Source organism: Rhamphochromis longiceps, linkage group LG20 (assembly GCF_057381845.1).
Source record: "Rhamphochromis longiceps isolate RC_006_pf linkage group LG20, R_longiceps_female_GT1.1, whole genome shotgun sequence".
In the NCBI taxonomy this organism is placed as follows: domain Eukaryota; kingdom Metazoa; phylum Chordata; class Actinopteri; order Cichliformes; family Cichlidae; genus Rhamphochromis; species Rhamphochromis longiceps.
The window spans coordinates 39,275,105-39,299,455 of record NC_140576.1 but is presented as its reverse complement, the minus strand read 5'-3'; the positions used below and the strand labels follow the sequence as shown (position 1 = coordinate 39,299,455).

The window sequence follows — 24,351 nt, the reverse complement described above, 5'->3', positions numbered from 1 at the left end:
CCCCCCAGAAAAACAGAAAAAAAGCCTAAAAAATGGAAAAACAGAAAAACAGAAAAAGAAGCCTAAATAGAGTGGTTACTAAAGATGGGGGTGCCAGAAATATAAAGATGAAAGAAAGAGTGGACTAACGAATAGGGGGTGCCATGAATAAAAACAAGAGAATAAAAAGGAAAAATGGAAATAGATGACAAGAGAGTCACAAAGGGTACACAGAGAAGAAAAATAGAGAAAAACTAAGAAAAAAGTACAGAGAAAGCTAAGAAGAAAGCACATGAAAGAAAAGCTCCCCAAGTAGGGTTGAGACAAACAGAAAAATAGAACTCCCCAAGCAGGGTTGAGAAAAACAGAAAAAAGCACAGAAAAAGCTAAGAAAATGCAGAAAAAAAACCTAAGTAAGAAGAAACAGAGAAATAGAAGACAAGAAAGTCACAAAGAAAACCTAAGTTAAGGGAAACGTATAAATAGAGGACAAGATAGTCCCTACATCATTGAGCCCAGCCTGATGAAGGCGAAACAACGCCGAAACGTCGCGACGGGCTCAATCATAAACAGCTAGCAACTATAACCCAAGATGGGTAATTTTTTGATCAGGGGGCATCAATGCCCACTCCAGTCGAGTGAGAGTGCACCAACAGGGGACCAGCAATTGCTGGGACCCTGTTTCCTTTTCCACACCCTAACCCAAGATGGGTAATTTTTTGATCAGGGGGCATCAATGCCCACTCCAGTCGAGTGAGAGTGCACCAACAGGGGACCAGCAATTGCTGGGACCCTGTTTCCTTTTCCACACCCTAACCAGCCAGGTCCCGGTGGAGTGGGTGATGCCCCTGCCCATATCTCCTACCCTAATCCTAACCTATCCCCCCTCCCTCCCCCCCACCCCCCAGAAAAACAGAAAAAAAGCCTAAAAAATGGAAAAACAGAAAAACAGAAAAAGAAGCCTAAATAGAGTGGTTACTAAAGATGGGGGTGCCAGAAATATAAAGATGAAAGAAAGAGTGGACTAACGAATAGGGGGTGCCATGAATAAAAACAAGAGAATAAAAAGGAAAAATGGAAATAGATGACAAGAGAGTCACAAAGGGTACACAGAGAAGAAAAATAGAGAAAAACTAAGAAAAAAGTACAGAGAAAGCTAAGAAGAAAGCACATGAAAGAAAAGCTCCCCAAGTAGGGTTGAGACAAACAGAAAAATAGAACTCCCCAAGCAGGGTTGAGAAAAACAGAAAAAAGCACAGAAAAAGCTAAGAAAATGCAGAAAAAAAACCTAAGTAAGAAGAAACAGAGAAATAGAAGACAAGAAAGTCACAAAGAAAACCTAAGTTAAGGGAAACGTATAAATAGAGGACAAGATAGTCCCTACATCATTGAGCCCAGCCTGATGAAGGCGAAACAACGCCGAAACGTCGCGACGGGCTCAATCATAAACAGCTAGCAACTATAACCCAAGATGGGTAATTTTTTGATCAGGGGGCATCAATGCCCACTCCAGTCGAGTGAGAGTGCACCAACAGGGGACCAGCAATTGCTGGGACCCTGTTTCCTTTTCCACACCCTAATTCCTAGCCCCATCCATGGTGAACCCCTACCTTAACCTCAATAAACGGAACCCCAAGTAAAATTAAGGCCACAACACAAAGAAATAAACAAAAATGACGGCCATGTATGGAATTAGGAAAGGAGGGTATGTAAACCAAAGGAAAGGAAGCAGGAATTAAGAGTAAAAGGAAACAGAAGGCAAAGCAAGGGTAGGAAAGGAGAAAGGAAAGGAAATGGATAGTGTTAAGCAAAAGAAAGCAGTGGAAAAAAGGAAAAACGGCAAGTCACGTATATCCGGCACTTTGGATGCTCTGCAGTGGGGAGGAGCCAAAAACTATAAAAGGAGGGGGCAGAGAGGAGTCTCCTTCATTTGAAATTGGCCACCGATGCATGAGCACAGCCTGAAGAAGGCACAACACCGCCGAAAGCTAGCGCAAGCCATGCATCACAACTAAAAATGTTTTGTTTGTTATTTTAGTTTGTTATTTTAGTTTGTTATTTTTGGGGGAGGTTTCTTTAAATTTTATTCATTTTCATGCTTACTTATGGCCTAAAAAACTAATTTGAAACCTAAAATTTGGAATTCATTAAAAACAACACGGAGACTGAAATTCATTGGAAAAACATAAATTTTATTAAAAGCACAATTAAAAACAAGTTGATTGAAAACTAAAAGCAAGGTAAAAACAATTTAAAAACCTGTAAGAAAAACATATTAATACAATTGGATTTAAAACAACAATAATAAAAATACGGTACTTACCTGGAAGCCTAAATGAGGAAGGTACTTACCTGATTCGGAACCGGAGAGTAACGGACACGGAAGACGGAGTGGCAGACGTGGTGGGTCTTGGGAAGGGTCAGTAAAGTATGGCCCGTGCACTGCTCCCGCCCTCCTCGTGCAGGGGGGAGCTTCATTTTCCCCAACTCTACACCCCTCCTCCCCCCACCTCTCTAACCGCATCTATGACATTCCGTTTGGAACTCCACTGGGGGGGTCCTGGACACCTGAGATGGGAGCAGGTATGGTCTGTGCATTGGAGCACGGTCCCCGAAGGGGGCCGTGCTCCCAACTTTGATTTCCCCTAACCATAACCCCCAGCCTGAGGAAGGCTATACCCAGCCGAAACGTCGCGATGGCCCAACGGCAGTGCACTACACCCGCTAAGGGTAATTTTTTGAATAGGGGGCACCGTTCCCAATCCCATTGATGGACCGTGCACCTCAGGTTCCGGCAATAGCCGGGCCTGGTCTTACTTCAACCCCTAACCCTCAGCTAATGATGCTTGGGCGCCCCCTGGGGGAGTACAAAGCATGGAATTGAACTCCATTGGTGAAGGGAGTGTAAGCGGCCGAACAAACTTGGTGGGAAACAACTCTAACATGATGATGGGGGGGGTCTGTAAACCACAGTGTGACTAAACACAAAGGCAGACACACCCCATCTGACCCCAAAAATGACCACCTGGCCGCTCCTCCAACCAGACCTGGCTCCTCCCAGGGCCCAGCTCCTGTAACAACAAAGAACAGACATGAGAGAGAAGTAGTCACAGAGGATCAACAGGTTGAAAAAATTAATCAGTGTCGCCCGACTTACCATAAAGCTCGTAAGGGCAGAAAAATCATAGATTGGGCGTTCCGTGGGACTCGACCAATTTGGCTCTTAGGGGACTCCAACCTGAACCGTATACCAGCTTATAACAATAACAACATACAAATCGACAGTTACCCAGGGGCCTCATTCTATCATTTTCTTCAGATTCTGGAAAAGACGCTGGTTCATCCAAATATCAAACTAGTAATCCTATCAATAGGAATTAATAACAGGGACCAGGATGTAGATAAAACCTCTAATAAACAATTAAGAATGCTTTACAAAAAGGCACAATCTGTCTTCCCGAACGCCGATGTATTCTTTCCCCTGATCAATTTCTCGCCTTTGCTCCCAAAAGAACAGCAGCAAAATTTGACCAGTATTAACAACTTTGCGGCAAAATGATTTCAGATACTGAACCCGCTCCCTGATCAGTTTAATACTGTGGGGGACAACATCCACTGGACACCAGAAACACCCCAGAACATATTGGCGAACTGGTGTAAACATGTGCAATTGGATTTTTAGTTTAGATCAGCATTTTTTAAATGCAATACAATACCTGTTTAACCCACATGGTGGTGCTGGAGTTCCAATCCTGGATAACTTTACACCCAACAGTAGAAATATAGTTTATTGCATTGTTTGTGAACAGTGTTCGTTAATGTATGCCGGTGAAACGGGTCAGATTCTTGTGGAGAGATTAAACAGCACTTATACAGCATTGGGGCAGACAGATTGAATACTTCTCTGGTTAAACATTTTCAAAATTCACTCACCAAACTCCCTGGGCATCCTGGGATTGCAATCCTGTGCAGCGTGGCGGAGGGACAGAGGAGGAGACACGAGGACCAGTGGATCAAGAAACTGAATACCAAAACTCCTTTTGGGCTAAACTTCAGTTGATATTAGTGAATGTTGACTTGCTATCCATTGTTTTTGATGTGATAATAAAGTTAGTTATACTGCAGAAGTGTTGTTAGGAGTGTTTAAGCACTTAGTTTATTTAGTTACATTTGCATGAAAGCCTGTGTGGGTCATAGTATGTAAATAGTCTCGTAGTGATCCATTGAAGTTGGTCTCAATTTCCCACAAAAAAAATAAAAAATAAAATAAAATAAATAAACCTACCTGGGATACTTACCTGGACCGTTATATTACCTCCAATGAGAGGCATCTAGGTCTAAAAAGTGTGAACTCCAATTGGAGCCTGTTTTTTCTTCCCTTTCTTTTTTACCTGTGGGAAAACAGTGGTTTAAATACAAAAAATGAATCCATTGTAAATATTATCAGGATCACTAATTAATATATTTGAAATAGTAATATTATACCAGTGTGTGTGTACGTATGTATGTGTGTGTGTGTGTGTGTGTGTGTGTGTGTGTGTGTGTGTGTGTGTGTGTGTGTATATATATATATATATATATACACACACACACACATATACACATATATATATATATATATATATATATATATATATATATATATATATATGCTTATTTTCTTATAAATATAATGCAATAAGGCATATAAAAAGACCTACCAGGGGATTAGTGGAGAATAGAGGTTTCAAGTACAGGGGATGCAGGAGTAAATGGGTGGAATACCATGGACCTCTGTTGCCAGTGCACATAAATCGTATTGACGAACTAACAAAAGCTCATGTTCCTAATACCTAACCCTAATATTAAGTTCTTAAAGGTTAAGATGTATACTTCTAAATCCATCACATAATTACAAAATAATTAAATAATTACTTTGAATGGGGAAATAGAATGTTGTTTGAGCTTGTAGTGATTTATATTTAATTGTGGGAATAATTATTACTTTGGAGACAAGACTTGGAATAATTAATGAGATTTAGGCATGGGAAGAACTAGTGATTTGGTTGGATGAATAATTGATTTACATGTTACTTAATTTGATCTTCAGATAGTATGATTAAAATGAAATCAATTAGCGCTCACAGAAAATTTCACAGGTTTTTAATGTGTGGTGCTACGAGGTATGAACATAAATAAATATTTTTTGTTACTCATGTCACGTTTGGCACTGGCCAACCATGGAGATGTGAGGAAGGAGGACCCAAATGCTGGAATCTTTGATGCAAACTGCATTTATTTACAGTGAATGGAAAATAACAATAAATCCTCAGTGCGTTCCCGACTCCTGTGACATGTCCTCTTCCTGGTGTTAGTGTTCTTTGTCCCCGCTCCTCAGTGTCTGAGCACCTCATGCTCGCTGCCCTCTCGTCTCCACACTTCTCCTGGGGAAATAACAAAGAGGCAGCCGTCAGACTCATCACAACGCAGCAGACTAAACTTACTAACTGGCCAAGAGACTAACATGAAGTCACACAATGAGAGCTCCACCACACTCTTAAGTAGTTCCTCCTACGAGGCTTGATCAGCTGTGTGATGGTCTTCAGGTGTGGCCGACCACCTGGCAGGCCACACCCACCAGGCCTGAAGGTGCCTGTAAACAGGTGCTCCCAGATACACCTGCATCTGCACACACACACACGCACACACATCCTTGCAGAGGGAATGAGGGACAGCAACACCAAGAATACACATATAATATAATACAAGTCCATAACTGCTCAGGGACCCTGGGTCACTCAGACCCAGGACCCTGACAACTCACTTCCTAGGTGGATGATATTTCACCACACAGGAATTACAAAAGAAAACATTGGAAACCACAAAAAAGGAAATAATCATTTCAAATGGGAAATTTAAATCTGCTAAATATTAGTGATTTATAGTGATGGCCCACTTGAAGCTGAGACTCCAGCACGTGTGTCAAAAAACCCAAAACATTGCTTCAGAAGTACTGTGTTGAGGCTTGATTCATTTGGCCTGAGTCACGTGATCAGTGATGTTCAAAGCTTCATTTGCAATGCAACTGATTCAGTGGTATAGAGAGCTTTGATGGTGAGAGACAGCAAACCAATGATCATTCTACTGGGAGATATGGAGCCAGCGAGGAAGAGAGGAGGTGCTGTCGTGTGGGTGTATTTTGAGTTTTGGTCAATCCAGTGGGGTTTTCAGCTTACTGTTTTTGTTGTTTGCTTTTGCTTTGTGTGTTTAATTTATCTGAAAATGTGAAAAACTTAAAATGTCTGAACAAAAGAAAAATCTGCTTTTCATAATATACATATAAGAACTTAAGAAAGACTTCCATTTGAGTTAAATGTAATATAATAAAAATATGTATTTTTAAAATCTTAAAATGTTATTCTACAAAATGTGCAGCAATTTAATTTGTTTATTCTTTTTAGCGGACCCAGGAAGGCCATATACTTGCATCTCTACCAGTTTCTGTGCGCTCCAGCCTCTTCTGTTCCATTTGAGAGGATTTTCTTAAAAGGCATGAGAAATTATCTCCAAGAAAACAAACAGACTCAATCATTGCACAGTGGAACAAATTCTCTTCTTAAATAAAAATGAAAAGGGGTTACCTTAAATGCATCATGGTTTCACTTTACAAGTTAATAAGCATTTTCCTTTCCAGTTATATATTCAATAGTTGGAATATTGAGTATCTGGATGCTGTACAACAGATTACGGATTTGGATATTCCAGTTGGAAGGAATTAATGATTTTTATCCCAAATTACCTCTATGCAGTTGCACAATCTTCAACATAATGACAACACTAACAGCTCTGTATATAACCTACGGCAGGGGTGTCCAACTCCAGGACTCGAGGGCCAGTGTCCTGCAGGTTTTAGATATCACCCTGGGTAAACACACCTGAATCAAATGATTAGTTCATTACCAGGCCTCTGCAGAACTTCAAGATATGCTGAGGAGGTAATTTAGCCATAGAGAAAAAACAAACTTAAAACCAGCAAAAAGATGATGAGATGAGAGAGCCTTTATTTGTCAGTTGCAATTGCCCACAACCGAGATGACAGACCTTGGCAACCGTACATACAATACACAAACATCACATTGGGGCGACATGTCAGGCTAGGTAGCAAGGGACAAAAAAACAGTGAGATGTGTAACACAAAAGGATAATCCAGGAATGCACAGATACCACACCATAACACAATAAAACACAGACAAGCAACATGGGAGAGTATTCCAGTGTGTACAGCTGGATCTGGGACCGCTGGAATCTTAAAGAACAATACAGTATGCACATCTGAACTAAAGAGTAAAACAGTGAAATGTGGATTATTAAATATTAGGTCTCTGTCCTCCATGTCTCGGTTAGTACATGACTCAATAATTGATCAACAAATAGATTTGCTCTGCCTTACAGAAACCTGGTTGCAGCCGGATGATTATGTTAGTTTAAATGAATCAACACCCCCGAGTCATTCTAACTGCCAGAAACCTCGAAGCACAGGCCGAGGGGGCGGTGTGGCAGCAATTTTTCACACCAGCCTATTAATTAATGAAAGACCAAGACAGACTTTTAATTCATTTGGAAGCCTGATGCTCAGCCTCGTCCACCCCAGCTGTGAAACTCAGAAACCAGTCTTACTTGTTATCATCTATCGTCCACCTGGGCCTTACACAGAGTTTCTGTCTGATTTCTCAGACTTTATATCTAATTTAGTTCTGAGCTCAGATAAAATAATTATTGTGGGTGATTTTAACATCCATGTAGATGCTAAAAATGACAGCCTCAACATGGCATTTAATTTGTTATTAGACTCAATTGGTTTCTCTCAAAATGTAAAAGAACCCACCCACCACTTTAATCACACTCTAGATCTTGTTTTAACATATGGCATAGAAACTGAACATTTAACAGTGTTTCCTGAAAACCCTCTCCTGTCTGATCATTTCCTGATAACATTTACATTTACAATAATTGATTACACAGCGGTGGAGAGTAGACTTTATCAAAGTAGATGTCTTTCTGAAAGCGCTGTAACTAAGTTTAAGAATATAATCCACCCACTGTTATCATCTTCAATGTCCTGTACCAACACAGAGCAGAGCAGCTATCTGAACGCTACCCCAACAGAGGTCGATTATCTTGTTAATAATTTCACCTCCTCACTACGTACGACTCTGGATACTGTAGCTCCTGTGAAAACTAAGGTCTCTAATCAGAAGTACCTGACTCCGTGGTATAATTCTCAAACACGTACCCTAAAGCAGATGATTCATAATCTGGAGAGGAAATGGCGTGTCACAAATTTAGAGGATCATCATTTAGCCTGGAGAAATAGTTTGCTGCTTTATAAGAAAGCCCTCCACAAAGCCAGAACATCTTACTACTCATCACTGATTGAAGAAAATAAGAACAACCCCAGGTTTCTCTTCAGCTCTGTAGCCAGGCTGACAAACAGTCAGAGCTCTTTTGAGCCAACAATCCCTTTAACGTTAACTAGTAATGACTTCATGAACTTCTTCACAGATAAAATTTTTATCATTAGAGAAAAAATTACCAGTAATCATCCCACAGATGTAATATTATCTACAGCTACTCTTAGTACCATTGATGTTAAGTTAGACTCTTTTTCTCTAATTGATCTTTCTGAGTTAACTTCAATAATTACTTCCTCCAAACCATCAACGTGTCTTTTAGACCCCATTCCTACAAACTTGCTCAAAGAAGTCCTGCCATTAATTAATTCTTCGATCTTAAATATGATCAGCCTATCTCTAATGATCGGCTATGTACCACAGGCCTTCAAGCTAGCTGTAGTTAAACCTTTACTCAAAAAGCCATCTCTAGACCCAGCAGTCTTAGCTAATTATAGGCCAATCTCCAACCTTCCTTTCATATCTAAAGTCCTTGAAAGAGTAGTTGTCAAACAGCTAACAGATCATCTGCAGAGGAATGGTTTATTTGAAGAGTTTAAGTCAGGTTTCAAGGCTCAGCACAGCACAGAAACAGCTTTAGTGAAGGTTACAAATGATCTTCTTATGGCCTCTGACAGTGGACTCATCTCTGTACCTCAGTGCACTTGCTTTTGGTCATCTGCTGCTGTTGAATATCCACTTCAGTGTTTGACATGTTCTGTGTTCACAGATGCTTTTTCTCATACTTTAGTTGTACTGATTGATTATTTAAGTTTAGCTTTCCTATCACTTGAAGCAGTGGCCATTCTCTGCTGATCTCTGGCATCAACAAGGCATCCTTAACCCAGGCCTCATTATATGAAAGTTTGAAGCCTAATCTTAAAAGTAGAGATAAACACTAGAAATCTCAAACCACAAAGAAATCATTAAATAGCAATACACAAAACACTGGGACACCGACCCAGGACCATGACAAAACTGTAATCTGGCTCCACAGAAGAGGGGCCTGAAAACTGAAGGCTCTGCCTCCCATTCTACTTTTAAATACTCTAGGAACAACAAGTAGGCCTGCAGTGTGAGAGTGAAGTGCTATAATAGGCTGATATAATACTACAAGGTCATTAAGATAAGATGGGGCCTGATTATCTAAGACCTTGTATGTGAGGAGCAGGATTTTGAATTCTGGATTCAACAGGAAGCCAATGAAGGGAGGTCTTAGGCAACAGTGATAATAATGAACTACAGTAGTCCAAGCTTGGAAGTAATAAACATCTTTCTCCTCTCAGCCCATTTTCTCCAATACTTTCCCTACATAATTTTGTCTTTTCTTTCCCACACTTCTTTTCTGTCTGTCTGCTGGCAGCCATGTGCAGTGCTTACTACGGCGTCACACTGGGTCACCACGACACACACACACACACACACACACACACACACTCCCACGCGGCGTCAGTGCCTGTTATAGTGACAGCACTGCGGACAAAACCAACAACAGACAAATATATAAAAATGGGCTGAAATTCCATTTAATTTTAGGAGATTTCCACATCAACGCTGCTTTCATAAACCCGGTGTTTAGACATGCATCTAGGTTTAGGAAAACCAGGGGAGCCAGAAAGATAAATAGGCTCAATTATAACTGAAAGTTTTGGAGACATTTATCCCCAAATAGCCTGGCTACTTTTTGTCATGGGTGAAAAAAAAATAGATGTATGAGAGCCTTCAGTCCCTAAAAATGTCTTCATCTGTTCTCACACATGCTCTTTCATTTTGGCCATTTTCATGTAGCTTTTCCCACTGTCTTTGGCTCTTTAACTGTTCAGTCTTTGGTGTTAACAGTTTTCTAAGTAGACACAGAAGAAGACGAGGACAATAAGCAAATGAAAGCAAATAATGGCCTTGAATTGAGATAACAAAATAATAATAATAATAATGAGAAAAATACCTCAGTGCGATTTCAATAATAGATTTTTGGTACAATAATTAAATTTATATGACCCTTCTTACACCAATTGTAAGTCAGCAAAAGTATTATTTTGTGAATAAAGGTTTTTCATATCAACAATGACAGATAACATTAAATAACATTTATGTGGCATATTGTTCAAATGTAACCAGATTTGTATTTTTATGCAGACGTCTTGCGTAATGTTGTTGATGTTTTCCACTGGACATGAATTTTTGTGATCATCCTTGTGAGACTGTCATTTAAAATTGTTCCCATTCTTCTTCAGTCACTTTTCTCACTCACTATGTGTTAACACTCTCTGCATTGGATCATACTTGTTATTACGCATAGTGGTCACTATAGTGGACAGCTATTCACTGGCTGTTTTCTTGCATTTGTGTCAGTGTCAGAGGTATACTTGTGTCACTCCATACACATCAATTGTCTACCTAAGTGGACATGTAAAAAACTCTTTGAAAAGTACATGTTTAAAGAAATTAAGTTCAAAAATCTTTTTTTCATGCCTAAACATGAATTAAAAATATTTCAGATTCCAGATTGAGGTTGTCCTAATTCATGCATGAAAGGGTTAACCTCTGTCTCTCTTCCACAGCACATCTTCTATCCTGTCTTCCTTCTCTCACCCAACCGGTCGCAGCAGATGGCCCCGCCCCTCCCTGAGCCTAGTTCTGCCGGAGGTTTCTTCCTGTTAAAAGGGAGTTTTTCCTTCCCACTGTCGCCAAAGTGCTTGCTCATAGGGGGTCATATGATTGTTTGGTTTTCTCTGTATGTATTATTGTAGGGTCTACCTTACAATATAAAGCGCCTTGAGGCAACTGTTGTTGTGATTTGGCGCTGTATGAATAAAACGGAATTGAATTAAATTAAATTCCTACGTTACATAAACTAGCACATCACTGATGGAAGGAACACACACCTTTTCCACGCTTTTATTTGCGTGTTACTTTCACATCAGGTTATAGGTTACAGGGAGTTTTGCTGTTTTTCTGTTTCAAAATAAAATGCTGATCTCAGACGAGCCACAGATGTTTACACAAGAACAGAAACAGATTTAGATAAATGACCAGAATAGAATAAAACACAAGCTTTTCTCTAGATTTTATGCTGACTCAGATTCTGGCTTTATGATTGGCTGCTGTGACTGTTTCCATAGTGATAAATAGGTTCGGTCCAGTTTAGCGGTTAAGCCTGTCCAGGATCTGAACCCACAAGGCGTTCAAAGCCAAGGCCACCAAACCAGCTGACCTCAGAGGTTTGACACCCACACCTTGGCTCCCACTGAGGGAGGAGAAGGAGGAGGGGAAAAAAACCTTTTCACATGTCTAACTAAACTAAACACTACAGATGCTTCTGAGCAGAGACTGCATACTAGCCATCTCTCCTCAACCATCATGTTGTGTCTTTGCACTATAATAAGGTAGCAGAAAGGGAGTGAGCGATTACTGCAAAAACAAGAGAATAACAAATGAGCCTGGAGAGAATAGATGAAGAAGACAAAGGACAAGCAGAAAGGATAAGAAGAGTAAGATATGAAAATAAAGATTAAAGGGAATCCAAGATGAGGAAGAGGTGCACAGAAAAATACTAAATAAATCCCTGTCAGTTAGACCCTGGTGTCAAAGGTCATGCTTTGTTTCCTGTGAGCTGTGGAAATAGAAGAGCTGTCACCAGGTTACAGCCCACAAAAACAATTCAGTTTCCTCCCTAATAGGAAAATGTTTGACACAGACGCTAGAGTGATCCTTACTGTTCTTGGGATCTCACTCATGAACTTCTTCCATGTTCTGAACTTTAAAAGCTTTCTTTCTCCTCAATCTGTAAAAGTGCTTGAAGGTTTCTTTCACTGCTCCTGTTGGACATAGACTGTTTGTGTCCTCATAGCCTCGGAAAGCTGTTCCTGCAGAAAACTGCTTCTCCAGCAGTTCCTCACACAGGACGTGACTGCAGGGCTACTTCCTACAGAAGCAGGAAACAGGAAGTTGTGGGGTCTTTAAGAGAGAGCCTGATATCCTGCAGCAGAGAGAAAGCACATACGCACACACCTCATCATGACATCATTACAATGATGTTAGGCTCAGTGCAGCAGGCTGTTTGTATTGTATTGTTCAGAAGCCACCTTTGTTCTCTCAATAAAGAAATGTGGGAGCTCCTGCAGCACCAAAGGTGTGGAGAAACGACGTTCATGTTAAGTTTGACTGTGTGTAGTGACAGACGAATCTACTCTTTATCGTAAATGAATTAATGAAACTTTTCAAACCTGGTGATTCTATAACTGCAGTTTTTGTGTCCCTGTGAACACTACCATAAAAAGTATGGATCGGTCTCTGTGTTTTCACAGGTGAGTTTGGGGTTGGAATTGGTGACTGAAAAAATAAGATCAAAGATACCAAGCGTAAAAAAGGAGAGAAACAAGAAATCAAATGGTCGCTGGGCTCTCCTCTAGAGATAAGGGGTGTCCAAATTCATAGGCTGTGTTCTCCTGAGGACCTGTCCTTCGTGGTCTATGTGGGTTAGGGTCCTTCGAAGGCCGAGTAGGTCAGAAGTACGAGGCTGTGAAATGGGACGGTCTAACCTTCAGATCTGCGTCAACGCTGTCTCGGTGGAGTTTAATAAACTCAGCCGTCTGCTCTTTGCTATCTAGAATCTAACAGGATACTGGTGTAAATTCTCGACCATCTCACACTTCTGTTTAATCAGTTTTCTGTTTCACATTTATTCAGCTGCGTGAAAACCCCGGAGGAACCCACCCGATGGATTAATAATGTTTTATTTAATCTAATCTAATAACTTTAATCTCAGCCAAACCGATTTACTCAGGAACAAATAAAACACTGAAAAAAGCCAAACAGTAACATTTTTAAGTTATCTAAGTGACATATATATCATGTTTAGTAGCGAAAGACCGCGGGGAGGTTTGAAAACGATGAAGCCGGGAGTCCGCTGCTCTCGCCGGCTCGAGTGACCCTCGAGCTCCCAGTAAGCTATCGAGCTGGTGGGTAACAGACTTCTCTGAAAACATCGGAGCACTTTTGCAAACATCTGATGTCTTGATAAACCGAGCAGATATTTATTCAGAAGTTTATTTTGTGACCCAGAAAGATTAATAAGAGTAATATTCAAACTGAGTAGCGGCCACCATTGTTGGAAACTGGAGTTGGCTGGGCCGCGCTATGAATTCTGGGATAGGTTGGACCACAAAGGATACATCCAACCCATCCTTCAAATTAGGGGAAAAGGAGGACGCATTTGTCGGCTGCATTAGGAGGAGTCTACAAATTTGGACAGCCTTAGTCGCGTCGTTGTGACGTAATCGGTCTACAAATGCGTCCTCAGGAGGATGCAGCCCATGAATTTGGACACCCCCATAGGGTGAGAGGCTCCAAACTGAAAGGAGCTAGTTGATGTCTCCTGGATGCCCAATAGCTCAGGTGTTTCGGGCATATCCTAGCAGGAGGGAGGGGAGAGTGTCCGCGGGAGAGGATTCCACGGAGACGGAGAGGATGATGACAGGTGGTTTATCTGAACTCCAAGCGGGCGGGAGGGCAGGCAGGTGAAGACTTGAACACCCTGGACAATAACCTGAGCACACAGTAACAGGATTAACACAGTTCATAGAAACCAGAAATTCCACATCAACCTTCGCGAGGGGCCAAGTTACCACTGAATGGTGACTAACGGATTGGCATGGAGCAGCTGGCCGTGCTGATCGCCTGGAATGGGGTGCAGGTGTGAAGGCCACAGCCACACCCTTAGGCGTGGGCATCCCCACCGCTCCTCAGACACCGATCCGCGGACCATGACACCAGGACATGCTGAAGAGATTACATGAGCCCAGCGAGCGCTAGAAAAGAGGCCTGGCCTGGGAAAGCAGCGGAAAACAGACGGAAGGATGGGAATCTCAAATTATTACTATGGAGTGAACAAAAGCAAGTTTGAATTTTACCATCCATTATAGTTAAATTAAAATGAAATTATGGTGAAAAAACTAAAGTGCAACTAATTTTTTAATGTATTTGTTTCTAACTCAAAAAGAAAATTACAAAATACTGTATGATAAGAATCTGATGGCTACATTGAGATGATGATAGTTCAGTGCAGTGAATACATTCCTATAACAGTGGTGGCCATCGTCCTAATTCTGAGTAAGAACTTTAGTCATGATGGTGAAACTGTAATACGGCGGTTAGGACTGTCACAGATGAATGGATCCCCAAAGCTCAGCACTGCAGACATCATGTTACTGTTACGGGGGCGTGCTGCTTTCAGCTCCACACATCAAATACAAACTCTTTGATAACTCTTTGAGAAATCCAAAGTTTGATGAATTCAAAAGTTTAAAGAGATCAAAAACACACATGTGCACATAAAGTACAGACACACACGTATGAGTCTCCAGATTTTATGTTATTAATTCCTATTTAACACAGCACAAACTTCTTCACAACAACATAGTTTGAACAAAGAAACTCACAAACACACACTGTCATTTCAGATCACACACACACATGCAGTGTGTGTAGTTGTGGTGACTGATCTGACAGTATAACCACATGTGGCCAATAAAACACCACAGAAACAGATGGGAAAATCCCTCTCCCTCTTCTTCTGCCTTGTCTCTCTGAAGTGTGTAATCCACAGATTCCTTCTTTCGTTTACTTTTACTCCCAGTTTTCGGATTCTTTGATTTTTCCCGTGTCTGTGTTTCCACTTTTTGCCTCAGCACCTCCCTCCTTCTCATTGATTTTTAATATTTTTACTGCCAAAGACTTTTTCACAGTATTCTCCAAATATGCCATTTCTTTTAAAACATGTATTTACTTTCTCTTTATTTAATTTATATTTTATAAATTGTGAAACATGTTTATAGTTATCTTGGCGCTCTGTGCTGGTTCAGCACACCAAATCTGTAATATGTAAGCATGTAACTACAGCCAGACACACACTCACACCACATACACACCTCCTATGTGGCGCTTTCCAGCAGTCTAAAAGGGAATTCAGCCTCGTGTTATCTTTTCCATTCAGCCTATCGCGCTGCCGGGTGAGGTGTTGTCACAAAAATATACAACTCTTCCTCTCTCTCTCTCTCTTCATACTCCCTTTCCGAACATCTCAAACTTCCGTAGTGTTTCCTTCTTGCTGCTAACATTCCTGTCAGTTACCTCAGCGAGCACCACTGACACACATTTACTGAATACTTGACCTGGGGTAGGAAAACATACACACACTTACCACATGCAACTTTGGTTTTTACAGCCCAGTTACGTTATAGCTCTCTGCTCTCCAACCAGAGGATAAATGACTCTCATGGAAATGTTAATAACAGAGTGAGGAGAAAGAAGAACAGGGCAAATAGTGGGTCATACAGGGATGCCTGAAGGGCGAGAAAGAAAGGAGAGCAGCCAATTAAACACTTAATAAAAAATATAAAAGAAGATATTATGATTTTTTTACAAAATATAAAGAATATGTGAAAGAATTGTGAGAAGGAAGAAAAACGACAAAAAAGGAAGGATGGGAAAAAAAGGGGGAAAAGGAAGAATAGATCAGAACAAAGTTTTAGCACATTTACTCGACTGTATGACCTAAATATTAAATACATCTAAAAGTAAAAATAATTTAAGGAATGATTGAGGACATGCACATGTAAGGATAAAAGGAAAAGAAGCGATAAAATACGGGGACTGTTTAGAAAGATAGACAAAAGCAACACTAGATGGAAAATAGAAACAAATGCGCTCATAAGACGAAAGCAAGGAGTACTAAACAGCAAGAGATGGCATGAAGGAGCAAAAAGACGCCACAGAATGAATAAAAATGGTGAGAAACAAAAAAGAAGGGGAAAGGTGACAAAAGATTGCAAAGAATAAAAGCTGAGACAGAGAGAAGTGAAATGAGAGAGGATGACAGTGAGTGAGGTGCTGGGGGGGAGTAAAAGAAGTCTGAAACAAAGAAAACAGCTTTTCCTTGTTCTGAAAGTTTTGTTTGTGGTTTTGTTCAAGGGGAAACTGTTGTGCCAAGCCAATATTTTCTAATGTCTTAACGAAACCTAGAGAGGACAGAATCAGAGCTGATCACACAGGAAAACACAGACGTGACTCTTTGTCTCAAACTATGTAAATGCACTGAAAACACAGAGGACGCACCAATTGTGCTGTTTTTTGTCTTTTTTGATATGCAGGAGCAAAAAGTTGACCAAAAATTCAAAATACTAAGTTTCCAAAGAATTAATCCAGCCAGCTTTAGCCACAGAGAAAAACCTGTAAATGTCCAGAGTGCAAACTTGGAAGTGTTTATTTTGTGACATTATATTAAAAGACTTAACAGATCTGTTTACACCCATTGCACATTTTTCAAATACATAAACACAAACAAAACCCTTTTCTACGCTCGCTGTCAGGCACAGTGACAGTGGTGGGAAAATCCTGGTTTTAATTTTTTGTTATGTGTCTGCTGAGAAAATGTGTTTTGTATTAATCCCAAAAATCTTGGGTGTTTCTTTTTTTCCTTGAGATAATTATTACCAAAAGCCCCAGAGTTACTGCACGGCTCCAAAAAACGCCCGTCTCTCTGATGTCTTTGTGTGTCACAGTAAATTAAAATGGAAACACAGCTCTGTTTGGTGTCAACACGAAAGAATGTCAAATGCAGATGTACACGGCTTTTATTATTTTATTTTTTAATATTTAGCTTCCTTGGGGCTTATCCTCTAATAGAAAATATTTGGAAAAGGCCATAGGGATCAGTGTGGTGAATTTAACTGTTTTCACTGTACATATCCTTGACGCTGTCCTTCAGTTTCATGTAGAGAAAAGAAAAAACGGCATTGTCTTTAGGACTGATGCAGAACAGATGTGAGCCCTTTGAGAAGAGACTTCTGGTTTTTGTTTCCACTGTATACAAAACGATGCTATGTAAACATACAGAGTGGGTGATGATTTTTCATTTTCTCAGTAGGAACAAAACCACTAATTTATGTTCATTTAAATGTTGGCAGGATAAGTTACTCATTTAGCAAAACGTAACATCTATAGGACATCATCACTTTATAAGTTCATAATAGATGAATGGCAAACAAAGTTCAGTGGAAAAGCACTTCTCCAACACTTTTGAAATGAAGGTTACACAGTTCACACATGCATCATCTCTTTGTGTCAGGTTTGCAACGGCTCTGAGTGGGCAAAAACTGAACTCACCAAAAGATCTGCCGGCACCTTTACATGAGCAATTATTCGATTTATACATGAAATATTACATAACAAAGATTTCTCTTTGCTTCAAAACAGAAAAAACACACAAATAAAACAGAGCAAGCCCTGCTAGGTAAGAACATGATAGGAAGAGGAACAGAGGGTGTCAGGCAGGGACAGGGGAAAATATATGACAAGCAGATGCCCTATGATACATTACATTAACATTTTATAGTTCTTTTCATAGTTTAAATTAAAAAAAAACCAACAACCCCAGATCAGACGCATGTAACAGAATAAATATATTTATCACACTTTCTGACGAACACAACGCTTTCTTGTTCTTATGCTTAGCTGGGCTAATTAACTCCAGCACTGAACACATGAATATTAGAATTATATCAATCAACTCATCAAACTCTCAGCAAGAAAATATAATTTCTTTTTTTCCTTTAAGAAAAATAAGATTCAGTAAAGAAGACAGAAAAAAACAAGACAAACAGTCACAAAAACATATTTCAAATTATGAGTATTTTTACTTCTATATATGAAACAAGACATCAAACCCAGTGCATAGAGAACATTTCATAGTTTCACTTTCTCCTTCACATCCTGTCAAGAAGCATAGCATCTTCAAAAGTATACAGTAAACATCTACATCAAACCAATGTTCCCAAAGTTCATGACTGTGCGACTGATCTCCAACATCTGTTTGTGTGAGGTTGCTTTGTATGAATAGAGCTGATTACTTGCAAAGGCCGTGAATACAATCATGACCTGTGATCAGAAATAGACAGTGCTAAAGTTTTAAACTAACCCCAGTTAAAGATATATCAGAGAAGCTAGTTAGAAAGAGTGTTCTTGGAATCAGCACACACCCATGTATGTCAGTAGAGTCTGACAGGGATGTTTCCCGACAGGGAACATACAACGGCCTGAAAAGTGAAACATTCTGATAGGTTAGACAGATATCTGACATGTTGGTATTTGCCCCTAACTTTCCCAACAACACTAAGAAAAATACTGTAAATGAATCTTGGAAGTGTTTCACTGAGCTAATTTTTCATGTTCCCAATCAACAAAAAATATGACAGAAATTGTTGTGAAGCCCAACTGAGATTATTTTCCTGATTTCAAATGCTTTCTTTTCTACAACATACCAAGAACTAAAATAACTGAACATTGAACATGTGGTACTTAAAGGCATGTCAACACACATAAGGGTTCCTGAAACCTAAAGATTTGAAAGCTAGTGAAGGGCTCTTTGAAATGCTTTGAATAAAGTATGACCCAAATAGTTTTTCCAGTATACTTCCTTTGTATGTTGTCTCATCATACATTTCAGAGTATTTATCCAGTGATACAGGTGCTGTAATAGACAGCGCTGCTTGCATCAGACAGAGCAGATATAAGAGGGCTGCTTCCATCATCACACCCACCAACGCCACCCACCACACCACCAACATCCCTATTAACTGCACTACTAACAATACTATTATTGCTACTTCCAGCAATACTGCTACTACGGCCACCCACAACCTTGGACACACCACCACATTCCCCGCCCAATCCATAAGCCTCATCTCGATTTCTCCGAACATTTACATACTGGTCAAATTCATGCCTGTCCACTTCAGCCCAAAATTCAGCAGACGAAGCCCCCAGCTGGCCAGAGGAATCCAGATTTGAATTATCCAAATTCACAGAGGGAGGGAAAGTGGATGGAGGGGGAATGGATGAGGTTGAGCAGGAAGAAGTCGTTTCAGGAGGAGGTGAAAGCTGCCCCAGATGAGAAGAAGTGAAATGAGGAGCTTTAGGGGTGCCGTTTCCATATAGCTGACTGAAATAACCAACAGGAGCAGAGCTCAGTGGGGGCTGGTGGCATTTTATTGGCTCAGAGAGGCTGTTGCAGGGCTGGTGATATGAAACTGGGGAGGAAGGATCCGGCAGTGGTGGCGGGCACTTTACGGGACTTCTTAAAGTGACCTGGTGACCAGAAACATGCGTGAGATTTAGCTTGGAGCTGAGTGAAGTGACAGAGCTCATGCTCGACATCATATTTGATTCAGCAGAAGTCATTCTGGTGCTTAAAGTCATTCCTGAACCCTGGCCGTGTATGGAGCTGTGGTGGCTGTGGTTGTTGTAGTGGTGGGTGTAATGCTGATTATGATGGTGAAGGTGGTGTTGGTACCCACTCCAAACTCCCATCCCTCCCTCCTCCTGCATATGTTGGGGGAAAAACACAGATTCCCCAGCTCCATCTTCCAGAATGTCCAGTGGGGACATTTCTGGAGTGGGCAAGCCATAGCTTTCTAGCTCTGAGTGTCCTGAGGCCTGGAGGTCCCTGAAATGGCCCAGAGATGGAAGCAGGTGATGAGAGTGATGATGTGGAGGCTGGACACCTGGATGCCCGTAAGCAGAACCTCCAGTAACATTTTCTGCACCCAAAGGACTGACACCAGGTCCTAAACCCAAGCCTGGTGCCCCACCCTGGGCTAAGCTGTGCAGCAGAAGCCCGGGTTCTACACGTTTAAGCTTCTTGGTGGTTTTTTTGCGGCGAGGTCGGTACTTGTAGTTTGGGTGATCCTGGAGGTGTTGGACACGAAGACGCTCTGCTTCCTCTACGAATGGTCGCTTCTCTACAGCGCTCAGGGCCTTCCACGACTGACCTGCAAGAAGAGGAGTTAAATATTTTTAAAAATTTCAACCATATTTTGGTCTTCTTAGATGAGAGAAAGGGGGCATATAAGAACAGCACTGCTGTTCAAATTCATTTTGCAACTCACTGTCAAACAGATTACAATCAGTCTGATAGATCATTTTATTATTTACTGCTCGGCCTATAACATGTCAAAATACTCTACAGCACTGACAGCCTTGAGCAGCTCCATCTACAGCTACGTGTAGGCATTCAAAGAAGGACCTTAATGTCCTGTGACATGCATGAAGTGCTTTGACTCTCAGTTCGTCCTGTTTTTGGAGATGTGTCTTACACACTGATGGATGTCAAGAGCTACTTGGGAGGTTATTTTAACAGCATTTGAAGTAAACTCACAGTAAAGAGTTTAGAGGCAAACATGGCATGTGCAATGAGCCCAGATGCAGCAACATACATATTGGCTTGGTAATGTAGAGCTGAGGAATCAGACTTTTAATTTGTCCTGAACAGAAATGAGGCTATTTATGGTCTGTGTTTGATGATCTTTCTGGTGTGTCACACTGAAAACTGCTAAAATGAAAGTGGTCAGATATTTAAATTTCCAATACGACGACTCCTCACTTTGGTGCTTTTACTGAAATTGATGACTACAAAGATCAGATCTTTGGCTCTCCACTGAGTTGGTCTCTTTGTTTGTCTTACCGAGCATCTTGCTGAGCACAGCGTTGTGTAGGTCCGGGTTCTGCAGGGCCAGCCGCTTCCTCTCATCTTTAGCCCAGACCATGAAGGCATTCATTGGCCTGCGAATCCTCTGCTCAGCCCCTGCAGCTTTCCCATCACCCGCTGACATGCCTCCAGCCCGGTTCAGATCAGGACTCTGTCCCCCTGAACCGTGCGTCAAACACATCCTTGGTTCCCCTCTCCTCATATTCCCAGTTCTGTCTGGAGAACTGCAATCCTCAGAGAGCTTCTGTTCAAAACCCATTTCAGAAGCAGGACTCGGGGTCCTTGAAGTCCAGGGGCCCCCAAGAGACACCTGGCTGACTCTAGAAAGGCTAGGCTTGGTTAAATTCATCCCAGAAAAGGTTTAGTCCAGGTCAAATTCTGCAAATGTCTGTCTCAGTTTGTTGGTCTGCAAAGTTCTGGACAAAAACTGAAACTGAAAATACTTCAGCCGACAGAGGAGAGAAGCATCAGAGGAATTTGGTCTCAGAGCACAAATACCAAAGCAAAGCATCGAGATGTGAGAGGAGGGGGAGACAAGAATAGAAAACAAACCCGTTGTGGTGCAGGATTTCCCCTGAAAACGATCCGCAGTGACTCTGCTGCTTTCTTTGTCCACTCTAGGTTTTCTGTTTGCTTCTGCGGTTTGTCCACAGTTTGATTTCACTCTGTCACTCGGGCCCTCCGACACACCGTCTCCCTCGCTGTCTGCTCACTTTGAAAGTTTGGAAACCTGTGGCCAGATCTGACCGACCCATGCTGTGTATATATACCCCGCCCTGACCAATCGCATAAATACAGGCTTGAGGATTTAACCAATGACGAACCACCAGGCTGTTTGAGAGACAACACGGAGAGGGGAGGTCCAAACTTTCCCCCCCACCCTCCCTTCAATCTCTACAACTGCCACCCTTTCCTCCCACTGAACGCACACACGCACACACCCTGTCTGTCTGTACAGGGAGATGTAATCAGAGAGGTTCCATTGTTCTTCACTGAGAACTGAGAAGCTTCTTTGTCAAACACACACACAGAAGTAGTGAAACACAAATACCATAAATGAGATGACACATTTATAATTAAGTTTGCCAACAAAGGAGACAAAACATGATTACACACATTTAGTGTGTGTGTGTGTGTGTGTGTGTGTGTGTGTGTGTGTGTGTGTGTGTGTGTGTGTGTGTGTGTGTCTTTGAGGGCAGGACAGCGGCAAGGCAGCCAACCACAGTCCCAACCAGAACGATTAGTGGCTGAACTTAACAACAACTCACTGAGGAGGAGGAGGAGGAGGAAGGGGCTCAGGTCTAGGATGGGTCACTATGGAAGGGGGTCTAACATGAGGTTTTGTAACCCAGCAATCTGATGTCTTAGGGATGCAGCAACATTTCAAATCAGTGTGAACTTCAGGGTGTTAAAGTGCTCACTCAATAAAGACATTAATTACATCATTTATTTAGCTTCTCTGTTTTATTGAAAGGTTTTTAGCTTATAATACAAAGTGCTGTGAGGCAACTGCTGTTTAATTTATAACATTTTGAAAAGGCATTCAGCTGAAATTTTGAGAAAAAAGAATAGACTTTGATATTTTAATAAAAAGAATGGAATTTTAAAAGAGAACAGAATTATAATACGTTTTCTTGTAAAAATGAATGAAATGTGGCCAAAATTTAGTTTAAAACGTCAGGTTTGTAAAACACGGAACATTTTCTCCACCTTTGTCTTCACAAATTGAAAGTTTGACAAAGCCGAAAAAGGATGAGCACATTTATTTAAACACGTGTTGTGTTCTGTCCTGAGCTGGGTGAAACATTTGAACTAATGAAGAAACAGAATGAACAAACAATGGACAGAGCGATGCTCGTACCAATCAAACTGTTTGTCTGTCTGCCAAGGACACCCCCTCCCCTCCACCCGCCACAATCTAACGGCCCCCTACACACCCACCCACCCACCCACCCACACACACACACACACACCACTTTCTCTCTGAGCCTCCTGCTCAACCAACCAGGAACTACTCCCACTTACTACTGTGTGTGTGTGTGTGTGTGTGTGTGTGTGTGTGTGTGTGTGTGTGTGTGTGTGTGTGTAAAATGTTACAGTTTTGTCCTGCAATACTCAGCCGAGGGCTTGAAGCAGCAGCATTTGACTCAAAGTGCTAATCTAGCCAATAATCCAGAGGTTCCTGCAGCTGCTGCAATCCACTCCCGGTTAACTGAGTGGTACCAAAGACGCTGTGAGTTGTATTGTTGTTTATTACTGGAATGCATTTATTAACCATTTTAATGTTGCTTCTCCATCAAAGTCAGAAAGATGCTAAATAGTATAAAATGGTCAGAACAAAACCTTAAACACGTTGGTAAAGGACCAAAACTACCACCACAAGTTTGTTTCATGTTTTCACTAAAACACAACTAAAAAGAAAATCTGTTATTTAAATCAATATCACATTCAAGATAATCTTCTCGTGCACCTCAGGGCCTTCTTCAGAGATTTTATCTTGCAGTAGGATTCATGTTATGCCCTGTTGAGGAACAGAGAGAGACAGTGGGGAACAGAGGGAGAGAGAGGAGCAGACAGAGAGAGAGAGAGGGAGAGAGAGAGGAGCAGAGAGAGAGAGAGAGAGGAACCGGAGGGAGAGAGAGGAACAGAGAGGGAGAGGAGCAGAGGGAGAGAGAGGAGCATAGAGAGAGAGAGGAGCAGAGGGAGAGAGGAACAGAGGGAGAGAGAGGAGCAGAGAGGGAGAGAGAGAGAGAGGAACCGGAGGGAGAGAGAGGAACAGAGAGGGAGAGGAGCAGAGGGAGAGAGAGGAGCATAGAGAGAGAGAGAGAGGAGCAGAGGGAGAGAGAGGAGCAGACAGAGAGAGAGAGAGGAGCAGAAGGAGAGAGAGGAGCAGACAGAGAGAGAGAGAGGAACAGAGAAGGAGAGAGAGGAGCAGAGAGAGAGAGAGAGGAACAGACGGAGAGAGAGGAGCAGAAAGAGAGAGAGAGGAACAGACGGAGAGAGAGGAACAGAGAGAGAGAAGGGAACAGAGGGAGAGAGAGGAGCAGAGAGAGAGAGAGAGAGGAACAGAGGGAGAGAGAGGGAGCATAGAGAGAGAGGAGCATAGAGAGAGAGGAGCAGAGGGAGAGAGAGGAGCAAAGAGAGAGAGGAACAGAGGGAGAGAGAGGAGCATAGAGAGAGAGGAGCAGAGGGAGAGAGAGGAGCAGAGAGGGAGAGGAGCAGAGGGAGAGAGAGGAGCATAGAGAGAGAGAAAGGAACAGAGGGAGAGAGAAAGGAAAAGAGAGGGAGAGAGAGGAGCAGAGGGAGAGAGAGAAAGGAACAGAGGGAGAGAGAGGAACAGAGAGGGAGAGGAGCAGAGAGAGAGAGAGGAGCAAAGAGAGAGAGGAACAGAGGGAGAGA

General features: G+C 41.6%; 1 protein-coding gene across 1 annotated transcript; it reads right to left on the bottom strand.

Moving 5' to 3' along the window:
• Positions 1–17,187: 17,187 nt before the first annotated feature.
• sox18 (SRY-box transcription factor 18) lies at positions 17,188–21,671 on the bottom strand. Its single transcript, XM_085394485.1, has 3 exons — positions 21,505–21,671; positions 20,929–21,394; positions 17,188–20,236 (listed from the first exon to the last, which is right to left on the bottom strand). The coding sequence occupies exons 2-3, from the start codon at positions 21,299–21,301 to the stop codon at positions 18,918–18,920; spliced, it is 1,692 nt and encodes a 563-aa protein (XP_085250611.1). The 5' UTR covers positions 21,302–21,394; positions 21,505–21,671; the 3' UTR covers positions 17,188–18,917.
• Between the last annotated feature and the right edge of the window lie 2,680 nt (positions 21,672–24,351).